This window comes from Ursus arctos, unplaced genomic scaffold (genome assembly GCF_023065955.2).
Source record: "Ursus arctos isolate Adak ecotype North America unplaced genomic scaffold, UrsArc2.0 scaffold_1, whole genome shotgun sequence".
Taxonomy (NCBI): Eukaryota; Metazoa; Chordata; class Mammalia; order Carnivora; family Ursidae; genus Ursus; species Ursus arctos.
Window position 1 is genome coordinate 88,026,230 of NW_026622763.1, and position 26,125 is coordinate 88,052,354.

The window sequence follows — 26,125 nt, forward strand, 5'->3', positions numbered from 1 at the left end:
TTTATCTATTTATTTATTTATTTATTTTTAAAAGATTTTATTTATTTATTCGACAGAGATAGAGACAGCCAGCGAGAGAGGGAACACAAGCAGGGGGAGTGGGAGAGGAAGAAGCAGGCTCATAGCAGAAGAGCCTGATGTGGGGCTCAATCCCATAACGCCGGGATCACGCCCTGAGCCGAAGGCAGACGCTTAACCGCTGTGCCACCCAGGCGCCCCCCAGCAAACCATTTTAGATGAAGATTCCTAGCACGTGGACTGGTAGTGCATAACATAGTTTCAGATGGCATAATATTTATCTTAAGAGATCCATAATGTGTTTTATCAAAATTCTTCCTTAAGACTGGCCATGCACTTGTAGATTTTTACTGAAATTTGAGAGTTGGAAGAGATGTTAAGATTGTCTTGCTTAGAGAAAGGGAAGACCACTAGAGAGTGGGTAGCATCCAAATCGTGCAGCGCTGCACTCAGGTCTGGAGTCCAATTCTCCTGCATCAAGTGCCACAGTACTTGGAAAGCTAAAGGTTATGATCGAGAAAACCTGAACCATTTGATAAGGACTTGACCATCATTCTGGTAACAATAGGCAGCCAGAGTGGAGCTGTGCCCTGTGGTGTGGACCCTTGCCTAGAAACAAGCATTTGACAAAAATTTCATGAAAGAGTCTTTCGCTTGATCCATGTGAATGAATACGCAGAAATGAGTTCTCAGAAAAGTGGTTGGCTATTAAAAGGGACTTACTTGTCTTTCATGTAGCAGGGATATGGAATTGCCTGGACCTGGACTGCTACTTCCTGGGAGTTTCTTCCAGTCTGCAATTCAATGATTGCTCTCTCAATACTATCCTGTAAGTAAACAAAGGCCCTGCCATAGATCTGGTTATGGGATGGAGAATTGTGTGGCCCCGGAGCCCAAATCTTGGTCCTTATGCTTCTTGTGGTCTGTGCGGTCTTGAGACTCATGCGGATGGTGTATTTTATGACAGGAGGAAGAGAGACATTTTCAGAGTCATAGCCTCTGTGCCAGCTTCTGTTAGAAGGAAGCTTAAAAATAACACCTAAAAATAAAATGGCAACAACAGCAGAAAGGTTATTTTATGGTTGACATTATTCATTGTTTGGAGGGTACACTTAGGGGGCAGCCAAACAGGCAACTGAGTTTGTAATGTGACAGTAAGTTCAGGCTCCTAATTTACAGAAAAGATGGCTAATTGGAAGTGACAACTTCAGAGATTCAAAGCAGGAGTTTGAGAATATAATTACAAACTAAGTGGCCAGATTAAATATATCACTCTAAGCCACTTACTAAAATTAAAAAAAAAACCACCACGATAAAATGAATAATCTTGACTGATTATGGACTCAACCTCACCCTGTAACTATGTAATCCATTTCAGTCTTCATTTTAACCATGCCAACAAAATCATACTTTTGTGGAAGTCTTGTCAGACAATATAGTGGGTTAACTACATGAAAGGTTTTCATTTCTAAGGACATCAGAGGGGACAGTGACCGTCCCCCCCTCCAGACTACTTTCCTGAGTTCTCGATGAAAGGGGTGAGGGAAGAATTTGGCCAATTTTAGTACAAAGAGAAGCTCACACTCTAGTAGAATACCACTTACTTCCAAAGAGTTCATTGCTTTTGTAAAGCCTTTTGGCCTCTCTCTCCATTTCATCTATGCTTTTTGCTGCCTGAATACGGTCATATAATACACAGGAGGAAATATTTACTGTCAGGGAAGATAGCGTGTTGAGTTGATCAATGATCTCAATGCTGTTTTCTAATTTCAGCCTTAGAATATCTAAAGAAACAAAGCAAAATAGACAAAACATATATTATAATGTTGTACTGTAATATTGTTTCTAGTAGTAATGGGACAAAATACTGACTTTTTAGTCAGTACTTACTTAGATTATGAGTAATAGGAAGTTGTAGAATTTACTAGAATTTAAAATATTTGGTAATAAAAATATCTAGTAACACCTGGGAAAATGGGTCCAGATGTGCAAATATTCATTGAACAGAACATTGAGCTAGGATTGATAGAGTAGACCCAAGTTCAAAGAGTGATATGAGCTAACTTAAAAGTATATTCTGCTACAATTTGGTTAGCCAGTGACTAAAGGTGAATAATTTAAAAAATACATCCACATGGGAAGAAAACTAGAGATGGAAGTTTACAGTAAATGGACACACTCACTTTATTCAGATAATGTGAATGTAAGAACTTAAAGGAAAATCTACGTAGATTGTGTAGAACAAATAAACTATATTGTTCAATAAGGCATGCTACAGAATAGTTTCTTAGGAGACTGTGAGAATCTACGCCACATAGTGAACAACTTTCTCTAAAACTGTTTGATTTAAAACCTTATGTGAGTTCTCTCTATTGATATCTGTATTAATCTAGACAAAATGATCAAGATTTTATTTTAGGTAATTACTCTGGAAGAAAGAGGATTTAATTGCTCTTCAATTTCATGATTCCTTATGAGGAAATCAACCGAGACAAAGGGTAAATATGAAATTGCAAGTTAATAAATCACTTGGCCAATTAAATTTTCACTGACTTGATCGTCATGAATACCAAGAATGTTGTATCATAAATCCCTCCTCACAGAACCCAAACATGACTCTTCCACAGTCCAATGTAAGACTTAATTTCTCACAGAGGGCAGCTTATTAAATGCATTTCTCATTAGAATTTAAAGTGAAATGGTTGGTTTGATATAGACATTGGTGGGGGAGGGGCAAAACTGTGGTTGAACAGTGGCCTCCAGTGGCCATTGGAAATCAACACAACACCAAGGATTCCTTAGACATGCTGGCAGAGAGGATCAAAGAAGAGCTATGAGGGTCAGTGCTCCCTCAGTTCAAACTATATAAACTCTTAGATACTAAATTACACATACAATTATAGGAACATCAAGTCTCTGCTACATTCATTTTAGTCTAATTTTAAATTCTAGAACTCCCCTTCTATATTTAAAGTTAGGAAGATAAAACTTGTGAACTTTGTAGTATATTTTTGATATTTTTATCAAATGGTTTCTTACCCAAATGATACTTTCAGAGAATAAATCCACTAATATCTTTCTTCAGTCAAATTCAGGCAACTATCATGAAGTGCACACAACTATATACAAGACAAATGTAAGCATAATTCTTCCCTGCTGGTTTACAACCTATGTCACTTATGTCCCAGTAGCACCAGGGAGGAGGAGGGGCACTTGCTCTACTGCAGCCAAATTCAGATGCTCTCAATCCCTTCCTCATACTTGTGGTTGCATAGCAACAGCGAGTCAGACACAGACTGAATTAGATGTCTTGTATCCCTTAGGTTGAAGGTGGGGATGTGGCAGAGGGAATGCATAAGTTCAGACAGCTTCCTTTGATCCTCTTTGCCTGTTCCTTTTAAATGACCGTGAGAGGAGGATCCAACCTTGAATACTGATTCACGTTTATTTTCTTTTGAGTCTCTTCATTGCTTTGTTTTGCTTTTGCTAACTCAATAACTTCTTCCAGGTACATTCTGGGTTAGTCAAATTGATACTGAGGCCAGTGGAGATAAAATGTTAAATATAGCCAGACATAAACCATTTCATTTTCCTTTGTCCTTAAGGACCTGCTTTTCATCAAGTTACCAAAAAAAAAAAAAAAAGTCCTCTTATTTCTAGCAACCTACCAACCTACCAATGATTGCAGGAAAAGCTGCATTTACATGAAGTATATAATTGTTGAAACTAACTGCAGATACTGGGTATCCACATAGTTGTTACTACTTGTAATTATACAACTACCTGGGGAAAAGACGGATAGATATATCCAAGATTCTACTTAGAATAACTAGCTAAAAATAAAATACAGGAAAAAAACAAAACGTTTTCAAATGCAACCATGTTTTTCACATTTCTGACACGACTAGTGAACAGAAGTTTTGTGAATCTGGACTTACCGAGTTCATCTATCTGTTTCAATAGTTCAACAGCATCAAGTCCCACAGAGAATTTCACAAAAACTTGCACAAAGGGGTTCCTTAGAGTGTTCTAACAAATGATAATAGGGAATCAGTTTCAATACAAGAGGAAAACGTGTCTAATGATTGTCTCTCTAATAATACCTTCAGTGAAATGAAGTAACCCCCACTCTGTAGTACCAGTGCCTCACCTTGTGGTGCTCACATACAAGTCCTTGAGAAAGAAAAAGAAGGTACATGGCTGCTCATGACTAGAAAGGCTGGTTTTTTCCTTATCTATAGACAAACTGGTCAGCATGCTAAAGTAGCCAGATCTAATTATCAACAGTAAGAAATTATATTTACCCTAACAGTTTACCCATGGCTATTACATCATTTGTTTTTTGATATATGCTGTGCATAACTGCAGTGGCTGAATTTCATAGCTGAATTTTGTTCAACAGAAACAAACTAAAACAACTTCTAAAAATTGTGATGTCTATATGGAATTTCATATCACAGTTGACCGTGTATCCTACTTCTACTACTTCCTAGCTACTGGCTCTCAGCAAGCACTTGGCTTTTTCCAGCTTCGTGTTACTTTTCTGTAAAGCAGGTAGAAATGACTCATCTTATCAGGACAGTCAAATGTAAATTGCTACACTATCATTTTATATTGTAAAAGGCACAATTATGTGAACATAGAAAAATGAACTGATGATAAAACATTAAATTACTCTATATCCATGGAAAGACTGAAAATTTCATAAATGCTTTGACATATAAAGACTGTTATAGCTATCTTCTGAATGAGTAGACATAGCTTCTACCACTGTAGAAGTACAACTAGGTAACACTTACTGAGATGTTACTGTGTACTGGGCACTGTCTAATACAGTTTACCTTAATTTTCTCACACAGTTTTCCATAACACCTTGAGGTCCCTTGCGGACACAAAATCAGTAAGGGCCAAGGGGAAAGTTGAAGGCAGAGAATTCAACTTGATTAAAAAGATGTTTATCCTATGTGTTAATCCATTGCCTAGTTTTTATGTGAGCCAGGCTTAAGTTGGTTTTCCCTTTAGAGGACGAGTCAGTACTACTTACTATTCTGTCCTTCCTACCAAGATCTTCAGTTTTGTTATCATGGAGATATATGATTAAGAATAATATGTATTAACAGAGCATATATACAATAGAATTAATTTGCTAAATCCACAGGTGCTGAGGGATCCAAGAGTAGTTGGCAGCATGTAGACCAATGGCTATGATATACTCAGACTGCGCTAAGCCAAATCCTTTAAAGTCTCACTATCTACCAGGAAGTAATTTGTGCATCAGGGAAAAACTGAATCAGAGCATTAGTAATAAACAAGGCCCTGTGTTAGCTGCAATTCAGAGATGATCCACAGAGCCACATGGCCATTCTCCCACCACTCCTTTTGCAATCAGTCCTAGGATATATAAGTAATATTTTTACATGCTTCCACACATATGATCCTCACACATCTGTGTAGTGGCTATCAAGACACTCATTTTAGAGATTTATAAACTGTAGATCGAGTGTCTTACATCTTTTGTCTAGAGGTTCACATTGGCAAAGCCAGGTGTGACGCTAAAAGCTTTGAATTTCAAATTCTGTGTACATTTGTAGAAATAAGTTTGTCCTCAATAACTGAGAATAATGATTTGTTTTGGTCTAGAACAGAATAAAGTTGCTGCCATTAGATGATGGCCTCTTTATGGAGATGGTCACAGAGCTTCTCTACAGCAAATTACTGCATTTTGGAACTATGAGGCATAGATCGTGTCTTTTGTTCATTCACTGTTTTAGCCAACAAAACGTTCCTTAATGAAATCACATGTGTAGGGTTTTTTTCCTGCTCCACAGGAAAAAAGTTTTAGGAAAAAAGGAGCAATCTTCCATTTAGGAAAATACATATGTCAATAAAGTACTACTCAAGTGGTCTTTGTTACAAGATTCATCAAAAAAAAAGGGGGGGGCCACTTAAAATGAACATACTTAAAATTAGGACCAAATTTAATAGTAAATTGTGGGGAAGGTGTTTGATCGAAGTTTACTTTTTAAATTAATTAACTTATTAAATATCTGTTTCAGAAATGTATTTTATTATTTATAATATTATAACATAAACTTTATATATTATTTATAATAAGAGCCAGATTGTAATTGTAACTATGTGCCAATTGTTAGTCAAAACAAAGACTGAGCAAAGCATCTTTGGGTGTAATTTTTCTGACAAAGTCGTGTGCTACAAATCTTTTATTCTATATTTAGCTTCTTGAGCATGATTATAAGAAGGCCTTTTGGGGAAGCAGTGGCAAATATATTTTAGCTCTCCATCAATCTTCCTTGGGCCTCTCTCAATACTTCGATATGCAAGCCATTCTCTCTTGAAGTTCCTATGTTGCCTTCCTTCCTGCCAGTTTTCTCTTCTCTAGCTGGTAACTGGTCTGATTCTGTTGCTCCAAGGTTGGTTGTCGACATCTCTGTTTGTGATTGGACCATTTCCTCACATTATTTTTATCACCTTCAGAAACCTTGTATCTTTTGCAAGAATTTCCAGTTACACTTTTTAACCATTGTGCATTGTATTTGAGTTGCACTGTCAAATCTTTAACCTAGAGTGTCGTATGTTTCAACCGAAGAACTCCCCAAATTTAATGTCCTTCTTCAGAATATTAATATTTTAGGAACTCTGGTTCTGTTAAGATAGCAAAAAAATAATTTAAAGTGGAGGAACAAATAAAATGAGCATATTTTAAAGTAGTTTTTACCGCATTTTAGTTTTGGAAAACAAGATTTATGTCAGTATTTATGAATCAAGTTCAACCTGTAAGATGGCTTATCTCTGAATTAGAGAGAAAGGATGCATCATGGGAGCTGAGGATGATTCTGAATGTGAGTGACAGATCTGTTATCCTGTCTCAGATTTTCTCTCTGGAGGACAGGCAATTTAATCTACTGAATATGGATTCTGAGTTACTATCTGCGAATTCCCATAATGAAAGTGATTAAAATCTCAAAGAATTATAATTCCTATGGAAGAGAAAGAGCCGTCTCCTACCTGGAGCATGGGAATTGTCTGGTTTAACAGGTGGAAAGAATTCATGAAAAGGGGGGAGTTATCCATCCACTCTTGAGATTTTTCCCTTAATTCGGCCAGCTGCCTCAGAGTTACATTAGACTAAAAGACAAAGAAAAACAGATCTGGTCCATTACTATCTTTCCTATATTTCAGGAAGGTATCTTATTTTGTTACACAGCTTTAAGAAACAGTTCTAAAAGGTGGAGCTAGTAAAAAAAAAATAGTGTCAGAAATTTCCCACATGGTCAGAAGTTTTTAAATGGCAGCTTTTAATAGGGTCAAAATCACTTTTAACAATTCTGGAAAATGTAGGGTTTGCTTCACTATCCACAGTGAATTTACAGTCAAAATGAAGACATACCTTCTGGAGTTTCCAGAAGTTAGTCATTTTTTCCAATGATACATTTCACTTTACTACTACAGAAGCACCCTAGTTCAAGGATAGGGGAAGGATGCTTACATACACTACTGGTGGAAATGGATGTGTTACAGCCTTGTTGGGAAAGCAATTTGACAACAGTCATTAAATAAAATACATTATTCCTCAATCCCTCAATCCTAAATAATCATCTCAATGAAATAAAAATACCACTGTATAAATAATATGCATGAGAGTATTTGTTGTCACATTATTTACATTAGCAAAAAAATAAAAAGGAAACACTGGAAACAAAATGAATGCCCAACAATTGAGGATTGGCTGAGTAAATTCTATGGTATGAAAAAGTTTGCAATTTTCAAAAAGAATGAATTAAGCTATACCAATTGAGTTGGAAGAATTTCCACAAGGTATTGTTGTGTGAGTAAAGCAATATATAGAAAAGCATTCTAATGTAACCTCATTTTAATAATGCAAACAATGACAAAAAACTCTGCATATGAATGTGTGCATAGCATAATAACTTATAAAGAATTAGAGAAATGTGCATAAATTACAGAAAAACACATCCTTGAGTGCTAAAAATCACTAGTTACATAAAAGAAAAAGTAAGATCAAGAGGAGAGAAAAAGAGAACCAAACAAAAAGGAAAGACAAAAAAATGACTGCACTTAGGAAATAAGCAGGTAACCACTTCATTTATGCAAAAATTATACAGAAGTGTAGCCAATAAAGCAAATAAGGTATCAAAATGCAAACAACAGAAATAAAGAACATTCTAGAAACCAGTGATGAACTCATGTCCATTTTTATATAGATCTAAAATAACGTTATATTCACCAAAACTATGGTCTAATGACCAAGAAATGGTAAAGCAGAGATCTCCTTTTTTTTTTACTTTCACTCTATCATTTTAAAAGTAGAAAGTTAATAATTCAAATCATTAAAGCTAACTTTAAAATTTGGGGAGAGAAATGTAATTATGGTTAAATAGGGTAGATGATAAGTATAGTTACTATTAATAATGTTGTCTTTCTCAATCGCTATCTTTTACATAAACATAACATGCTGAATTGTGCAACCTAATATGAAGCCAATAATTTATAATTTAGGGACTGTTTTTGTTCAAACTAGTTATATAATGCTCCAATGTTATTTTTTCTAGTGCCATTATTTTTACACACTTTGAAAATTAGACACAAGTTGTAGAAAAAATTTCTGCTTTTGGAGATAAGCTGAAAAATCTGAAGTCTTGCTTCGACTAACCTCATTCTCAAGTTTCAACACGATTCATGTCTCTTCAAAGGTCTACCAACCAGTCTATTTTGTTTATACATATACAGGGCAGAGTTTGAGAATTAAGAGTTTCCGAAAGTCAACAGTAATAGTAGGTAAGATATAAAGAAAGCTGAGTCAACTATAGTAAATTTGGAAGTTGATTACTTTAAAATCATCTTAGTACTCTAGACAGAAACTCTGAGTTATAATGGTCAAACCTTTTCCATTATTGCCTTTGTGACGGGGTTATATGGTGCATATAAAATTTTCCCCAACAACATAGGTTTCAGGAAAGCCCAAATCACAGGTCCAGCAGGCATATTAATGATGTCTTTATAAAGGGAGAAGCAAAATGGTGCTGGAAGGAAAAAGGGGAAAACACCATTTAGTATGTGGATCTAAAATCTATTACATTATGGTAAACTGACACAGATTATCATCACACCCAAAGATACATCCCTTATTAACAATTGTGAGGCCTCTGGCATCAAAGTAAGAAAGTATAGTAACAAATCTTTTTTTTTTTTAGTTGTGAAAGTTTAACACAATAATCAAGCCTATAATAAGGGATGGCATTTGTCAAGAGGAGTTAGAAAGGTTGAAAATCACATTTCAGGATATCTTCCAACAGATTCACCTCACCAATGCTTAATTTCAGGAAATATACAAAAATCTGCTACTAGAATAGTAGTACCACATACATAAGAGTTGTCCATGAATGCTGAATGAGTAAAAAGATGAAGAAATGAGTCAATCCAATTGCTATAGTAAATATCTGTATATTATGTGGAAGAGCCCAGTTGCTGGAATTTCACATTCCAAGCATCGTGGGGTCGATGTGCCACTAAACATTTATAGTTCTGTTGCATTCAGAACTTCTCCATGTGTGGTACAACTTTCTAATTCTTGAAAGTTAAGAAAAATATTATCTAAGCAGATTTAAAGGATGTTTTTAGAAGTATTATTTACTAGCAAGGACGGTGATGTTGTGACGGATGAATTCTCAATGTTGTAATTAAGAGGCTAGAGTTTGCAGCAGACCGCTGAGTTCCGATCACGGCTCTGATGCATTCAGGTTGGGTGACCATGGCCAGTTCCTTGGTGTGTTTGTGCCTCATTTCCCCTTAGTAAGAACATCTCCCAGGCTTGTTGTAAAGCGTGAATCAGTGAATACGCAAACATGTCTGGTGTGTGGTAAGTACTGTAGTAGCGTTGAGGAGAACTAATACTTCATTGATTATAAAAGGCTAAGCTACAGCAGACAATGCTGTCAGGAGATGACGTTACTACGTTGATTTCGAGGTATACTCACTGGTATGTGTGGGAATTCCATATTTGGAAGCAATCTGTTCTTTGCTTAATTTATAAGTCAAAAAATCCTTGGTGTGGTTGCCTTTTCGCCTTTGAGAAGAGGGCAGCAAGGCAGTTAAATATTCAGTGGTGATTCCCTGGGAACACAATGCTTGGGAGATGGTACTAAATGATCCTTGGGGTGTTTTCATCCGGTTGCTTCTGTACATTGCCTATGAGATAAAAATCCATGATTTATTAACATTAGAAAGCTATAAATGCTGCTGAGAACAATATAGACAAAAACCTGGTAATGCTTAGAGTAACCTTATAGCTTCCATAATTCCTTTAAAACATGTACCCCAAATGTAAATGCAGAATGCTGAGCTTCACTGACTTAAGTGGCAACAACTTTTGCCAGAGTAAAAGAGTTTTCCTGCAGGTGCTTTTTCCCAATGTACTATATTTGTAGCTGAATGTATTGTAACTAATCTCGAATAAAAGTTAATGTGACAAAAGGAATTTCCCAATAAGCACATTACTGGGTGACTTTCCTACCTGTGTTAATGGAACACTTCTGGGCAGATGCATTTGTCTCAGGGATGTCATTTTATCCAGCAGCGGATGTGTGCCAGAAGCCATCTGATTGAGAATCTCTTTTAGCCTCATGAAGAGTTCTATCATCTTTTCTACCGGCTTTTGATCTTCCCTAGGAAAAAACACCTAACAGGAACAGAATAAAAATAAATGATGTATGTGGAGACATTGGAACCCGCACACACTGTTGGTAAGAATCTTAAGAGGCATAGTCACTTTGGGAAAAAAATGTGGAAGTTTATTAAATACTTAAATATAAGTTTACAATGCAACCCAGCAATTACATTCCTAAGTACTTATCCAAGTGAAATGAAAACATATGTCCACACCAAGATTTGTATGTGAAGGTCCACACTGGCATCGTTCACAATAGCCAAAAAACTGGAAACGATCCAAATGAATGGACAAATGAAATGTACGTCCTTTAACCAGAATATGTTTGGTAATAAAAAAGATATGAAATAGGAAATACTGATGCATATTGCAATACGCAAGAAATTCAAAAACATTCTACTGAGTAAAAAAAGCCAAACGAAGACCATGTGTTGTATGATTCAGTGTATATAAAATGTCTAAAGAAGGCAAATCTCTAGAGACAGAAAACAGATCAGGGGTCTCACGGGCTAGAGGTCAGAATGAGAAATAGCTGCATATAGACATGAGGTTTTTTTCTGGGACTGATAGAAATGTTTGAAAATTAGATTGCGGTAATAGTTGCACAATTTCATTCATTTACCAAAAGAATCACTGAATTGGACACTTTGAATAAGTGAATTTTACAGTACATAAATTATACCTCAATAAAGTTGCCAAAAATAAATGATTTTAAAAGTCAGAAGGGCAAATGTCAATTACATAACTCTTCATGGATATACTGTTGCTAAAAAATCACATAATATGATCCATAAAATCAGAAAAGCTCTGTCAAAAAGCTCATGTGATTCAAGTTTAATCATAATCCTACAATGCTTTTCTGCTGCATGAAGATACACTGGAAACATTTTAAAATTTTAAAGTAATTTCACTCTCTATTTCATTTAATCACCAAGCATTAATTGAGTGCCTGCTATGTCCCCAGCATGGGTGAGGGGATGGGTATATGGTGGTACACCAAGAGATACCGTCCCTCCACTCAAGGAGCCTTGGTCTAATAGAAGGAACAGATTTCAAATAGAACAATAAAGAAAAGACTGGGGAATACGAGGAGGTAGAGAGAGTTTAGCTAAGAATCAAGAAAGATCTCTCCCACATGGCACCCCAATGGAGAACAAAGCAGAGGAAGAATAAGCAGAGGAATGTTACAGGCAGGGCAGGAAAGATGTGTGAGGCCCATGAAGAGGGAAAGCTCTTAAGATATCCAGGAAAGTCAAAGACCACCATTATGAGCACAAGATGCAGTTGGAGAGATATTGTGAAGACACAATTACCTCACCAGCACAGATACTAATTTCAGTTATTTTTTTTTCTAAATTACAATCAACATTTCAATTTTTTTTCCAGTTCTATCAAAATTCTGGGCATTCCTACACTGATGTGAAACAAATTGACTAACGATAAGAAATTTTTCATTATTTTTCTTTGCAATACCTAAAAGAAGTAGGAATGGTCTTCTGCTTGTCAAATGCTTGTATTTATATTTTTTAAATTTTTTTAAAGATTTATTTATTCGACAGAGACAGAGACAGCCAGCGAGAGAGGGAACACAAGCAGGGGGAGTGGGAGAGGAAGAAGCAGGCTCATAGCGGAGGAGCCTGATGTGGGACTCGATCCCAGAACGCTGGGATCACGCCCTGAGCCGAAGGCAGACGCTTAACCGCTGTGCCACCCAGGTGCCCAAAATGCTTGTATTTAATTACTAGACTCAACAAAAAATATTTGGTTTGGTATCTGCTCCACAGAGTCATTATAAAATAAGGATTAACATTTTAGATGAACTAAATTGGTAATTTCACCTCATATGCATTTAAGTTTATAGTTTATGTAAAACAACCATTTGTCTAGTTAATGGGTATTTGATGAGGGCCTCTTTGGGCCTGGCACTATTCTTGGCATTTGAAATATTGAGTGGTTCCATGTAGCAGCCATGGGCCCAAGGTGTCACCAATTTGGAAAGAGAATTTTAGAGATGGGAAGGGTTTTGCAGATCATGGGGTTCCTGTAGGATCTGGGGGGTATACTTAGACTGGGGAGCCACTGGAAGGTACTGAGCACAGGGTTGGCATAATGTGACTAAAGTTTTAAAAGGATCACTCTGGCTGCTTAGGGATGGTGGGGCAGGGTGGTGGTGGGGAGGTTGCAGGTGTGGAGGCAGGGAGGCCAATTAAGAGGCCCTTACAGAAATACAGGTGTGAGAAAATGATGGCCCAGAATAGGATTATTGATAACTAGTCCTAAACATTTTCACCCCCTTTGCTATAACAACAAAAGTCAGCCATGTTGTTTCCGGTTCTTCTTACTTTAAAGGGAAAAACATTTTTTTCAGTGTTTGTAATAACATGTAAATAACTTTGATCTAGGTGGAAAGGGTGTTTAATTCTTCTATGTTTATATTTTTTGTTCAGTTTTGTATTACACAAGTACTTATGAAGCATCTACTTATTGTTAGCTGAAGTCATTAGCCTCTTTCTAAATTGACGGAAAAAACACACACACACAGATTTTTAACACCACAAAAAAAAAAAACCCTACTTTCTTTTACAAAAAAAACCCACAAACGACAACAACAAAACCCAACAACAAACTTTGCTCTAATCTTTATTATCCTATCAAATTAATGTTCATTCACTGTAAAAACACACACACACAAAACATCTGTATTTCATACTTTAGTATTATATATATTAAATTTAATATGTGGCCTTGGATATACAAACAGAGTTAATCAGGCAATAATATTAATTTCCTATCTATAAAATGTGCAGATTTGCAGTATATGATCACTAAGGTCCTATTTAGCTCTAAAATAAAGTTATAATTCCAAAAGCTGTATAAATGGATCTCATTTATTATAGTATCAGGGAACATACTCATGTAATCAAATATTTTTATACTAAACTGTGACTATGAAATATTTCAGCAACAGCAACTTGCCTTGTATGTAAAGTTGTAAATGTCCAAGTAGTGCAGAAGGGTGAGTCCAATGAGGTAAGACCGCCGGGATCTTTCTGGAAGAGGCAGGCTGCAGAATTCCTTCATCGCATCCTCCATTTTAGAATAGGTGATATTAGCATCACAAGAATGCAACCAGAACACATGAGAAATAATCTGCAAGTTGGAGGAAGAAGAATATTTTAGTTGTGAATCCTTTGAGAGCTATCTCTCAAAAGAAAGGTTTTTCTTTATTCTTAGATTTCATTAAAAAATATGATAAATTATGCTCCAAGTCAACTTTTTCCCCCCATTTAAAGCACTAATCACAGGGTGCCTGGGTGGCTCAGTCAGTTAAGTGTCCAATAGTTACCTTCAGCTCAGGTCACAATCTCAGGTTCATGAGATCAAGCCCTACGTTGGGCTCCATGCTCAGCATGGAGTCTGCTTGAGATTCTCTCTCCCTCTCTCTCTCTGCCACTCCCCCCCACTTGTGCACACACGCACTCTCTCTCAAATAAATAAATAAATCTTTAAAACAAAAATAAAGCACTAACCACTATCAATAAAACTATAGAGAGCCCAGAGTTCACTGGAAAGCTTAAGAAACAAGATGGAGAAAAGGACGAAGAAGAGTCTGTGATGATTCTGAGATTTCTTGTTTGAATAACTGGGTGAGTGATGGCACCAAGAAAGAATTGATCTGGAGTTAAGTTTGGGAAAAATATTCATTTAAGATTCGTTTTCCCTTTAAAATTTTATTTAGTGTATTTAAATTGCATTTTGTTTTTAAAATCATTTGAAGTTATAATCTTATACAGGAACCTTTAGGTATCTCTATGAAGAGATAAAGGGCAAAACCCAAAAAGCCCAGAATTATGTAATAATATGAATCAACCATCTTGGCCAGTGATGCCATCTGAAAAGTGAGGTGTGTATGTGAGAAGTAAGTAGTCTCTCTTGCCATTGAGTTGAAACCAAGAGAAAAGTTTAGGAAATTCAAGATTGTTGAAACTTTCCTCTTTCCTTCTGAAAATATTAAGAATGTACACTCCCCATTTACATGTTTTTATTTAGTAAAATGAACCTACTCTTCAGAAGCCAAGCACTTGATTATTAAATTCAGACCTTAGGATAAAATGAATAAAAGGTGAGATCAAAGGGAAAAGGACAATGACGACTACTTGCTAGAACAAGAAGAAAAAAGGGACGGCAAAGCACTTTTAGTTTTTATAGGAGGGAACCAATGAAGAGGACACAAGTAAACCTAAATATTTCCCAAAGGCAGTCTTCAAGGCTTTCAAAAAACTTTATCCAATATTGGAGAATAGCTGGGCTGTGGTTAGAAATGACACACTCTGTCACATTAAGTTTTGAACGGATGAGGCCTTAAGCTCTACAGTTCTTTTGGTAAATTTCTATGACATTTCCAGACAATGGACTTGGAAAAGGGATAAAAGAAGAGACATTTCGAGTGGAAAACCCTATTATCAGCCTATGAGGAACTGACTTATTAATTTTCACACCCAAACATGTTCACTATACCCACAAACTTGCCCAGAGTTCCCTGGATGCTATCTATTTTATATACTATGTCTTGTCTTGGGACTTTAGAAAAGCAAAACTGAGTATTCACTTCAACAAATTGTAAATGGTCTGTTGTTTTGTTTTGTTTTTTTCTCCCAATTAGATTACTGAAATCTTTGATGTCATCATAACAGATGTGTAAATTTGTCTCAGAAAATGTGATTGCGATTGTGCATATACAGAATTATTGATGGCACCAACTGATTTAAGAAAACCTTCTAGAGGTAAGGAAAAGGTGAGGACAAAGGAGGGAAGATGAAGGAGAAGGAAAACTAGAAGGAAAGGAAAAAATAGTGGTGACCGTCTTGCTTCAGGACTTTTCTTCTAACCCCACTAGGAATTCAGCCTCTAATTTTATCATTTGCATGCAAAATGCACCAGATCTGCAAGCAGCTTCTCAGTGTTTTACTGACAAGTGCTCAACAAACACTACACATGATTTAAACTTTTAGGATCTGGCTGTAAGTACAAATACATCTTGCCCCACCTCAGCTCTGTTATCGGGGATAGGAACGGCCAGCAGACTGTCGATACTCCTATTGGACATGCCTGTCGTTCTCCTCAGTTCTTCCTTCAGCTCTTCAACATTTCTAAACATTTCTATTAACTGACCTGCGAGAAAAAAAAGAAAGAAAACAAAACACGTGTTGGTTGCAGTGTAATTCTTCTTAAGTTGTCGTACTAACATTAGAGAAATCTTCTAGACTAAAACATACACTCCACATATATGTCTTGTGTGAGGAGCAGAGGTCTCTCAGTTTTGGTGAACTTTGCATCTTTAGGATCTATTTCTATATGATTTAGCCTTGTTCCAATTATGGTATCACTGACCCAAGGTAATAGATTGTTCTGGGTTACAAATTTTCCTTGGATGTCTACAACACAAGGTTGATTCAAAAAAAATATGGTTTCCTCACAGACTTTGATCACATAATGCACTAAATATATATCCCTCCATTTGATTTAAAACATCACAGAAATTCAAAATGCTTTTCAACCTCGGATCATATAATATTGTCAACTTAGGACAAGGTTTGCTAAATCCGCCACATAATGCTGCAAAGCACTTTTCCTTAACTTTGCCCAGCATGTTACAGTTTATAAAGGATTTTTAATAGTCACTACCTCACTTTTAAATGGAATGTATTTAACTTCCAACTTTTTTAGAACAGTGATTATAATTTTTTTGTATCTGGGTCACTTAATGCATAACAAACGATATTTTGACTTTATTTTAGCAGATTATAATCTCCATTCTGCAAATATCTTTTGACTTCTTCATGAGGTATTCCTTATGCAAATATACCCTCTTTATTTTTGGACTTCGTGCCCTTTGAATTTTTTGGCTGCCTGTTGTCCAAAATTCTGAATGCCTTTCTTTTCAGTATTGAGGTATTATGCAAAGAAGAAACATATTGCATGGGGCATGATGCTCAGAATACTAATACGAGGTTCTGAATTGAGATTTCTATAGACAGCAGTGCATCTTTTTTATTTTTTAAATCAGATTATTTTCATGGAAGTAAATAAATTCCAGCCTAGCTAATGTGCTTTAATATATCAGAGAAATAAAAGGTGAATGATCTAACTAGTTAAAATTTTGAAGGTCTTGTTGCTGTGAAATCAAATTTCCCTATTTCATCCTCTACTGGCTTTCTGTGTGTTTATTTTAGACAAGTAACCATATTTGAAAGCTTCAGATTTCTCACGTGTAAGGGCAGTTACAAAGTAGATTTGCTTGGGAACTTCGAAAAAGCCTCTCTTAAACTGTAGCATGAGAATCACACGTATTCTTATGAGACAGCACTTAAAATATGGATGGGGAAACACCTGGTTTTTCAGAAGGGTCTGCGCTGTTATTGACATGCAGCATGGCTTCTATGGACGGCATTAACCGTGTGATATTTTCCAAATAGTTCATCTGCAGTGCCTGTTCCAGAAACCTGAAACAAAACAGAAGAGAAGACCAAACAGAACTAAGCACCGGCATAATTATTTGACATGGGTTTCACCAAGGAAACAGGCAATGAAGACACTTACCAATCCATGTTTACATTCATTTTGCTTGGATCCCCGGTGAGCAAATCCCTCAGTTTTTTAGATATTATATTGTCCTGGTTCAGTAAGTTGGCTGCTATCTCAGTGCCATGCTCTGCTGCTTCGAGGAGCTGCACATGAAACGCACTTTCCTCACACAGGTTCCCAAAGCTCACGTCAGAAAGCTGGCACATTCTCTCTATTGAACTGAAAGTTTCAGGTTCGCAAAGAAGTTCGGTCAAGTTTCGAAGTTGAGACAGCTTTCCAGAAAGGGGAAGGAGTGGAAGTAGATTAATTACATTATTATAAATATTTGGTAATTGATAATAAGTAACCAAAATTGATTTACTTCAAAAAAAACCATTGTGCATATGTGTTTAATTAGTTGGCATTTGGTAAGTTTAACCGCAAAGCATTATTTTCTGTCACTTGAGTTTACTCCTTTCTTAAAAATTTCATAAAACTTTTGGACCTATTAGATCTGTATTTCCCAACTGGACTCAGATCTTGTAGATTCAAAGGTTAAAAAAGATGTGGTTTATTTTTATCCCATTTAAATCACAAATACTTAAACTACTTTATATTTTAGTTTGTATGTTAAATCATGTGGAAAGGCAGACAGCAAAGTGGGTTTGGGGAAAAAAAAGTCTTTTTCCTTCATACGCATTAGGACGGCTACTGTAAGTAAAAAAGAAGGAAGGAAAGAAAACAAGGGTTGGGAAGGACGTGGAGAAACTGGAACCCTTGTGCACTGCTGGTGGGGATGGAAAATTATGCAGCCACTGTGGAAAACAGTACGCAGTTTCCTCGGGAATAAAAACAGCATTACTGTATGATTCAGCAATCCCACTTCTGTGTATATACCCAAAAGTATTGAAAGTTGGGTTTCAAATGAATATTTGTGCACCCAGGTCCAGAGCAACATTATTCACAGTAACCAAGAGGCAGAAGCAACCCCAGTGTCCACTGACAGGTGAATGGATAAGCACAATGCAGTCACAGAGATACACAACGGGACATTATTCAGCCTTAAAAGAAAAGAAATTCTGACACGTGCTACAACACGGATGAACCTGGAGGACTTTGTGCTGTGTGAAATAAGCCAATCACAAAAAGACAAATACTGGATGATTTCACTTAAATGAGGAGTGCAGAGTAGTCAAATTTGTAGTGACAGAAAGTGTAATTGTGGTTGCCAGGGGCTAGGGAGAGAGAGGAATAGGTGTTATTGTAATGGGTACAGGGATTCTGTTTTGCAAGATTGAGAGTTCCGGAGATTGGATGCACAACAATGTGGATGTATGTAGCAAGACGGAACTGTACGGTTAAAAATGCTTCAGGTCGGAGGTGCCTGGGTGGCTGTCAGTTAAGCGGCTGCCGTCAGCTCAGGTCATGGTCCCAGCGTCCTGGGATCCAGCCCCTCACCTGGCTCCTTGCTCAGCGGAACCTGCTCCTCCGTCTACCTGTTGTTCCCTCTGCTTGTGCTTTCTCTCTCTCTCTCTCTCTCTGTGTTTCTAAATAAATAAATAAATAAAATCTTTAAAAAATGTTTCAGGTGGTAAATTTTGCATTATGTATATTTTACCACAAAAAATTCATCGACAAGAAAAAAGCTTTTTTAAAATGCAGCATGTGAACCACATGCATTTTAATAAGACTGCATTTAAAATATGGTTGGGAATATACTTGGAATTTCAGAAGTGTCTCCACTGTCTTGGACATTATCTTCTACCCTCTTATCTATCGAGGGAAACTGGGTGCTTTTGTTCTCTGGAAGTGCTTGAAAGTTCTGTTGTGCTTGGAAGATATTCCTTTTAAGAAGTCAAATAATTTGGAGCACCTGGGTGGCTCAGTTGGTTAAGTGTCCGACTCGATTTCAGCTCAGGTCATGATCTCAGGGTCATGAGATCAAGCCTCACGCTGGGCTCCATACTGAGTGTAAAGGCTGCTTAAGATTCTCTCTCCCACTCCCTTTGCCCCTCCCCCTCCTCTGTCTCTAAAAAAAAAAAAAGAGACATAGAGAGAGAGATGGAAGTCAAATAATTTGGAGCAACACCTAAGGAAGCAAATATATGTGTCAGTCATTGCAACTCAATTTCAATCAGAATTTGCATTTCAATAGAAATGAAATATTTTATGATACAGGCAAATGTTTAGGGATGTTTCTTTCCATATATCAAATGGGAAAGGCACAATTATGTGTCTTAGATGAAAGATTTATAATAACTACATGTAGACAGTAGCAATTAAACACTGATCATCTTAGAGAGTAAATATCATTGGTCTATTTTTAATATTCTAATTGACTTCTGGCTTTGAACTATCTAAAATAGCCTCATGCATATTAAAATTCTACTCACTAGTCTTACTTCTATGAGAAAATTTCCATTACAGGTCCAATTGTTTTACCAGCTGTAACTACGGGTTTGCCACTCTATTCCTTCCTTTGATTTTCCAAATAGTAGATATGATTAAATTTTAATGAATGGAGGGAAGCCTTTCTGCCACATCTTCCAGTGGCTTTTAGTGATTTCTTAAATAAAAGGATAAATACTGGTAGCCCAATAACTTTGTTTTAATCAAGCTTTGAGGGTATAGTAAATGTGAGACTTTTACTCAGTAGAGACATGTATATATGTGTGTATATATATACATACACGTATATATGTGTATATATATGTATATATTTTGACCCAAATATATTTTTTAATTGCAAGTTTGACATACATGTATGGGAAACCAGTAAAAGTCTATACAGTATAATCTTGGCTTGATAAGATAAAAGGTATTGAAGGAGAAATTGGAAATCTAGCCCTGCTACTGAAGTAGAATTGGTTCTCTGAAATAAGGGTTTAATTCAGGGTCAGTAATGTGGAATGTATTGTGGGGCACATCTATCAAGGAGCAAGCTGATGGTCATTTAGTATTTGTCATTATTTACTACTGTCTTCTAAAAGCAATACATGCATTAAATTTTTAGAAGCTTCATGGATCATTATGAATCATAAATTCAGAGAATTAAAATTCTCTCTTCAAAAGTGTGTCAAATCCAGATTGTAGGTTTGTCAGAACCTCATGTGCAGTCCTTCTCTCCTTTATAATGACCCTAGTCCACATAATGAATAAGTGCTCAGGTCAATCTTGAACAATGACCCATACCTCACTCCACGTCTAGTTGTGACTGGATTCCCCAGTGCTCGTGGTCCTTGAGTGCATCTGAATCAGAAATGCAGTCACATTTAAATAAGAACTCAAAATATCGGGGCACCTGGGTAACTCAGTTGGTTGGGTATCCAACTCTTGGTTTTGGCTCAGGTCATGATCTCAGGGCGGCGAGATCAAGCCCTGCACTGGGCTCAAGCTCAGCATGGAGCCTGCTTAAGATTCTCTCTCTACATCTCCCTCTGACCCCACCCCCCTCAAAAACAAAAACAAAAACAAAAACAAAACAAACCCTCAAAATATCATAGGTATAAAAGTGATAAAACAGCAATGCACCTGGGCTCTTGGCAGGGGAAAGGAACCTATTTAAAAATTTGAAGGTGTTATAATAAAAATATTGTGTTACCCATATTTCTGCCCAATACGGGGAATATTCACTTTATGTGTAGTTCCCCAATCAGGAAGCCACCTCTCTCTCAATGAAGGAAGGAGAAAACACAAATGCTCGGGAAGAGTCCAATGTTAGGACTAGGAAAGAGGGGTAGGAACAGAAAGAGAGATCACCTTCGGATGACAAGCATTTGATATTTTGGAGGGTCTAAACCTTCTTAGAAATGCCACAAGTTTTAGAGTGGGTAGGCCCTAACTGACTGTCACAATTAAGACACTAATTACCAGAAAAGGCAAAGCAAGGAAGTTAAATCATCTCTTTCTGTAAAACTCTAAGAATTTATCTTCATTCTTTCAGTGACATGTACTGAATATTCTCCATGCGTCAGACTATACGCCTGGTGCTGAGAATATACTAGTAGAGGGACAGAATTAGCAACGTTCCTCACGGAGCTCACAGTCTTGGAATGTAGCGGTTCTGTCGATTGCAGATAGCAGCCATGCTTGCTGTAAATGACAACAGATTTTCTACCCAAGGGACAGGACTGCAGTTTATTTCCACTTCTGTGGCTTCTAGAACTTTTTTCATAGTGTAACCTCCAAGTGGAGCAGTATGTTAAACTTGGATGCTGTTTTAAATTATTCTTACATCTATTTCCCATTCCATGAGTGTAAATGATTGAGAACATATTGTTTCAATTTCCCTGGTGTATATTTTGTGCTGCCTGGTTTCTTCATAAGTTGAGAACTACAATGAATAATTGTCCAGGTGACACAATTACATCACTAGGGCTCTTTTTTAACACCCTCATTTGTTTACATATCCATGAGTTGTCTTAAGCTCCTACTATGTGCTAAATGTGGGGCCTTAGAGATACAGAAAGCAACATTTTATCTGAGTTTAGCCTTTAGGGAGGGAAACAGATCTTACTTATACAACAAGTTATAATGCTAAGTAATAAGTTCCAATAGCCAGAAATCTCACTGCTATCAGATCCCTGTTCCTTCTGCCCACTGGCTGCTGTGTTGTGTCACCTAACCTCCTACCCCATTCTTGAAACCAGCTCTTCCTTCTTTCTCTGCCATTGACAAAGGGCAGGGCTCACTTTTTGCTTAGGTTATTGAAAAAATTACCTACTTGGCTTTTCTCCAATCTGTACTCCATAGTTCTCCCAGATAGATCTATTTCTAAAATGAAAATTTTACTTTCTTCAAATGCACAACTTTCCAGACCAGACTCAAACTCTGTGACTAAGCAGAAAGGACTTTGGGATCTGGGCCCAGACTCTCTGCAGTCCCCTTTTCTGCCTCTCCCAAAGGCACCTTCTGCTCCCGATGAGCACATGACTACAGGTAACCTATATCTGTCCTACAGGTTCACACCTCTGTCTTAACAAATTCAGGTCTCTATGTGTGCAATGTAGGACTGTAACCTAATCCTACTCAGCCTGTAAGAGCAAGCATTATCTCCTCCATGAAATTTCTTCTCTTCACCTCCATCTCCTACAATCAGAGTTAAATCTCCCACCTCCATACACAGAATCCTGTCCATCCACATACCACAACACTTATCTCACTGTGTTATAATTATTGGCCTGCTTTTCCAAATGTTACAGTGGATTGCTATAAGGACTTTGGGGTTAGAGATTACATCTTTTAAAGAAATAGATTAGTGTTATGGGACCAGAGATGATGGATTGAATGAATGAATAGGTAAATATTATGTGCACACAAACTATTATCCTCGCTGGGAAACAGGGAGAAAGGCAATACTCTAATATTATAGAAGAGACATTTAAACTTGTCCTTGAAGGATGAATAGGAATTTTCCAGATGAATGCATAACTTCCTTTTCATTTGCACAAACAAATTAAGATACTGCTAAATTAGGTGCATTAGAAATTTTGATTTGTGTAGAAGACCAGGACAAAATGTAGGTAATCTCACTAGCATCACCTACTTATAATACACATGGACATACGTTTTGGACGCCTGCTTAATTAGACCATGTTGACTATACAGAAAGTCATCTTGCTTGCCCTGAATAAACCAGTTCTAATTTTGCTCTATCCCTGCCCACATAAATTCAATTAAACTGCTGTTCTTACTAGGAAAGCTGCTTTCAAATTTTAATAGGGTTATTTAAGAAATGAAATGAATTATCATGATAACCTGGATACTATATGCATGAGCTAAACAAAGAATAATAGATAAATGTGAACCAATTCAAACTTCAGAGTTTAAAACTTTTTCTGTTGCTTTCCCTCTTCTGTTTAATATCATACATCTTAATATGATTTATTAGTTTCTGCTTCTGATGACAATAAAAATAAGGTTAGTCAACTTCTGAGACTTTCGCACACTGTGAAGTCTAAACACCAGCTTTTAAGAACAACTTTTATAGTTTTAAAAGCTGAGGCCAACTTAAATTAGAAATCATATTATGAATACTATTCTGAAATTATGAAGCTTAACGAGATAACTAAATTATTAGCCATTCCTTTATGTATGTGAATAGTAATTAGGCCTTTATGGGTCATATCATATAGAGATATCCACTAATTAAGAACAAAATGCCATTTTATAGCACAAGAACACTTTTGTCGCCCCTTTTCTGGCATTAATCTAGTCAAAATAGGACCAATATTTATGAACATACAGATTTAAAACAAACTGAACATACATTTTGCCATAGTAGTACAGAAAACGTCAAGGTTTATTTATTTACTTTTTCTTTCATGACTTACTTTTGATTTCAGAACTTCAGGAACTGAAGAAAAGTGCTCCTCATAAAAACCATTTTGAAGAAAAGATTTTTTAAATGAAATTATGGACTGCAGGAGTCTTAAATTTTCTGTAAAGGGAGAGAGAAGAGTTACCTTATGTGAACCGCAAGGTCATTTAGGAAACCCATTTGAAAAACACCTTTATCCTAAATTATTGTTAAGTTTTTCCTAAGATAATGGCCTAGTTCAATCTAAATATAAGACAAGTGAAAATTTAACCTTTCCTTGAACCATGGAGACTACAGAGTTCATTATTTTTAAAATATTCATAATATTCTGCATAGAGACAAAAATATTTCTAGCAAAGGTGCTATGCATTTTTGGCTCTTTGTGAACTGAATCTGCTTTTATTTCTGACTTTTGGATATACTGTTAAGTTGAAGTGTTTGGGGGAGAATAGATTGCATAATCACTGTGACACATATATACCCTTCCAACTTTGATTAATTCATGCCTAGTAAACAGAGACCACGCTTAAATACTTGTGCTATTTGCTTGCCATTAAGTCTCAAGAAACTGTTTTGGTGTGTGAAAAGTGAATGTAGATCCCTTGGAAAAGGTGAAAAAAATTGGTATTTTCTCTTGAAAAAGGAAAAGAGACATTTGATTAAATGTCATCTTCATCGTTGTCCATGTAGGCAGAAAATTGAAAAGAAGGTGTAAGCGTGGGAAGTAAAAATAGTCTGCCACACAAAAATCCTTTGTTTGTATAATTTACACTTGCTTTGGGAAGTCTATATTATCATTCTTCATTATTCTTGATAACTAAGATTATTAAGGACACAGAAAATGTCATGAAGGGTTTTATGAACTATTAATTCCAGAAACTTGGCAAGTTTGTCTGGGTGGTCGTTATCATAGTCTCTGTTACATGGCCCTCATTCATTAAAGTTCATCCAGGTGGCCAGTGGTACCAGCAGCAGGAACAGAAGTAATAATATAATCATACAATTAGATATTTCCCTCATATACCAAACTACCAAGCTGAAACTCATGCTTATGGAAACTAAAATCTTTTAAAAACCTTTCTCTTGATTTTTTGAGCGAATGTCTTAAAAGACTTACTACTTTAAAACAGAATTACAACCCTAAGCAGCATTTTGACTACTAAGAAGAGTATTACCTGATCCCCTGGCCAAATCGTCAGTGACATTTCTCACACACGCCAAGTAAGGAATATAGGGACTATCTGCTGATATATTTAAGAGAGCATCTTCAAAGTTTTCCAGTATTAGGAGCCTATAAAATTAGAAAAGAATATATAAATTAAGTCATATAAAAAGAGAATAAAGCTATTTTGTTGAGATCATCTAAGTCCCTGGTTGTTTGGCATCAGTTGTCTTGGGCGTTGAACCTGTGACACAGAACATCTTCTTCCTTCTGGCCAAAGTGCACACTGGCTCTGTATCCTCTGAGCACTTACTTCTTCGTGGGCATTATATTTAGATTTACTTAAATATCCAGTCATAAGTGATCTTAAGATTATTTCTAGGCACATTCATACGAAAGAAAAAAAATTACAGGGCTAGGGTTGCCAGATGAAATAAAGGACTACCAGTTAAATCTGAATTTCAGATAAACAATGAATAATTTTTCTTTTTTCTTTTTTTAATAATGAATAATTTTTCAATATAAGTACAACCTATGAGTCCTCTATGTTTTCTTTTCTTTTCTCCTTTAAATCTGGCAAACCCCTCTGGGCCTCAGTTTCTTCCCTTGTCAAATGAGATGTAGGGGGCTGCATGATCTGCTAATCCCTTCCACCTACAACATTCTTCAAATAAATTTAAATTTATTTAATTGTGATTTTAAAAAAATAGTGGAATCTAACTGAATATAATTTCCTTCCTTTTCTTTAAACCACCAATTCAGTGTTTCCAAATTAACCACTTTCAGGTCTCCCTTCCACCTGGCTGGCATGTGAAAATACAGCCGAGGATTTCGGAGGCATCGGTAGGAGTGAGTACATACGTGTGTGTTGTGTGTGTCGTGTCACTTCAACTATAAGGTTGTATCTCTTTATTTTGTAACATCTTCCCTTAGTGTCTATGACTGAATTTCATGTACAGGAGAGATAGAATAAACATCAATAGCTGATTTGGGGACCATCTATTTCGAATTAAACCACACAATACACAAATTAACTAGTTCTGTCAGATGTTTAACTTAGATTTTATTCAAATCCTGAGGGAAGAGACTTATCCTGGCACAGCTAGTAAACATGTAGGAAAATGTTTGCATTAAGGTAAAAGCACTCTTAGGGTATTTAGATGTGGGTTAATGCCACTGGATCCTTGAAGAACTTTAAAGAGAAAAAAAATCTATGGCAAGAGGGCAAGAGAATTCTCTAGCATGGCAGTCAGAGCACAGTTAATTGGTCAGATAGCTGACCTTCATTTCAATACAATTGATAGGGGCGCCTGTGTGGCTCAGTCAGTTAGGCTCAGGTCATGATCTCAGGGTCCTG

General features: G+C 36.5%; 1 protein-coding gene across 1 annotated transcript in view; it reads right to left on the reverse strand.

Moving 5' to 3' along the window:
- The window catches only part of ABCA12 (ATP binding cassette subfamily A member 12), a 172,368-nt gene that overhangs the window by 58,489 nt on the left and 87,754 nt on the right, over positions 1–26,125 (reverse strand). Inside the window, exons 10-22 of the mRNA XM_048213947.2 lie at positions 24,782–24,897; positions 23,620–23,726; positions 17,324–17,580; positions 17,114–17,226; positions 15,771–15,895; positions 13,700–13,873; positions 10,571–10,735; positions 10,035–10,245; positions 8,941–9,080; positions 7,045–7,164; positions 3,957–4,047; positions 1,623–1,802; positions 742–1,057 (exon numbers count right to left, since the gene is read on the reverse strand). Of these exons, the coding sequence (XP_048069904.1) occupies positions 742–1,057; positions 1,623–1,802; positions 3,957–4,047; positions 7,045–7,164; positions 8,941–9,080; positions 10,035–10,245; positions 10,571–10,735; positions 13,700–13,873; positions 15,771–15,895; positions 17,114–17,226; positions 17,324–17,580; positions 23,620–23,726; positions 24,782–24,897 (2,115 nt within the window). The remainder of the gene's footprint in view (positions 1–741; positions 1,058–1,622; positions 1,803–3,956; positions 4,048–7,044; positions 7,165–8,940; positions 9,081–10,034; positions 10,246–10,570; positions 10,736–13,699; positions 13,874–15,770; positions 15,896–17,113; positions 17,227–17,323; positions 17,581–23,619; positions 23,727–24,781; positions 24,898–26,125) is intronic.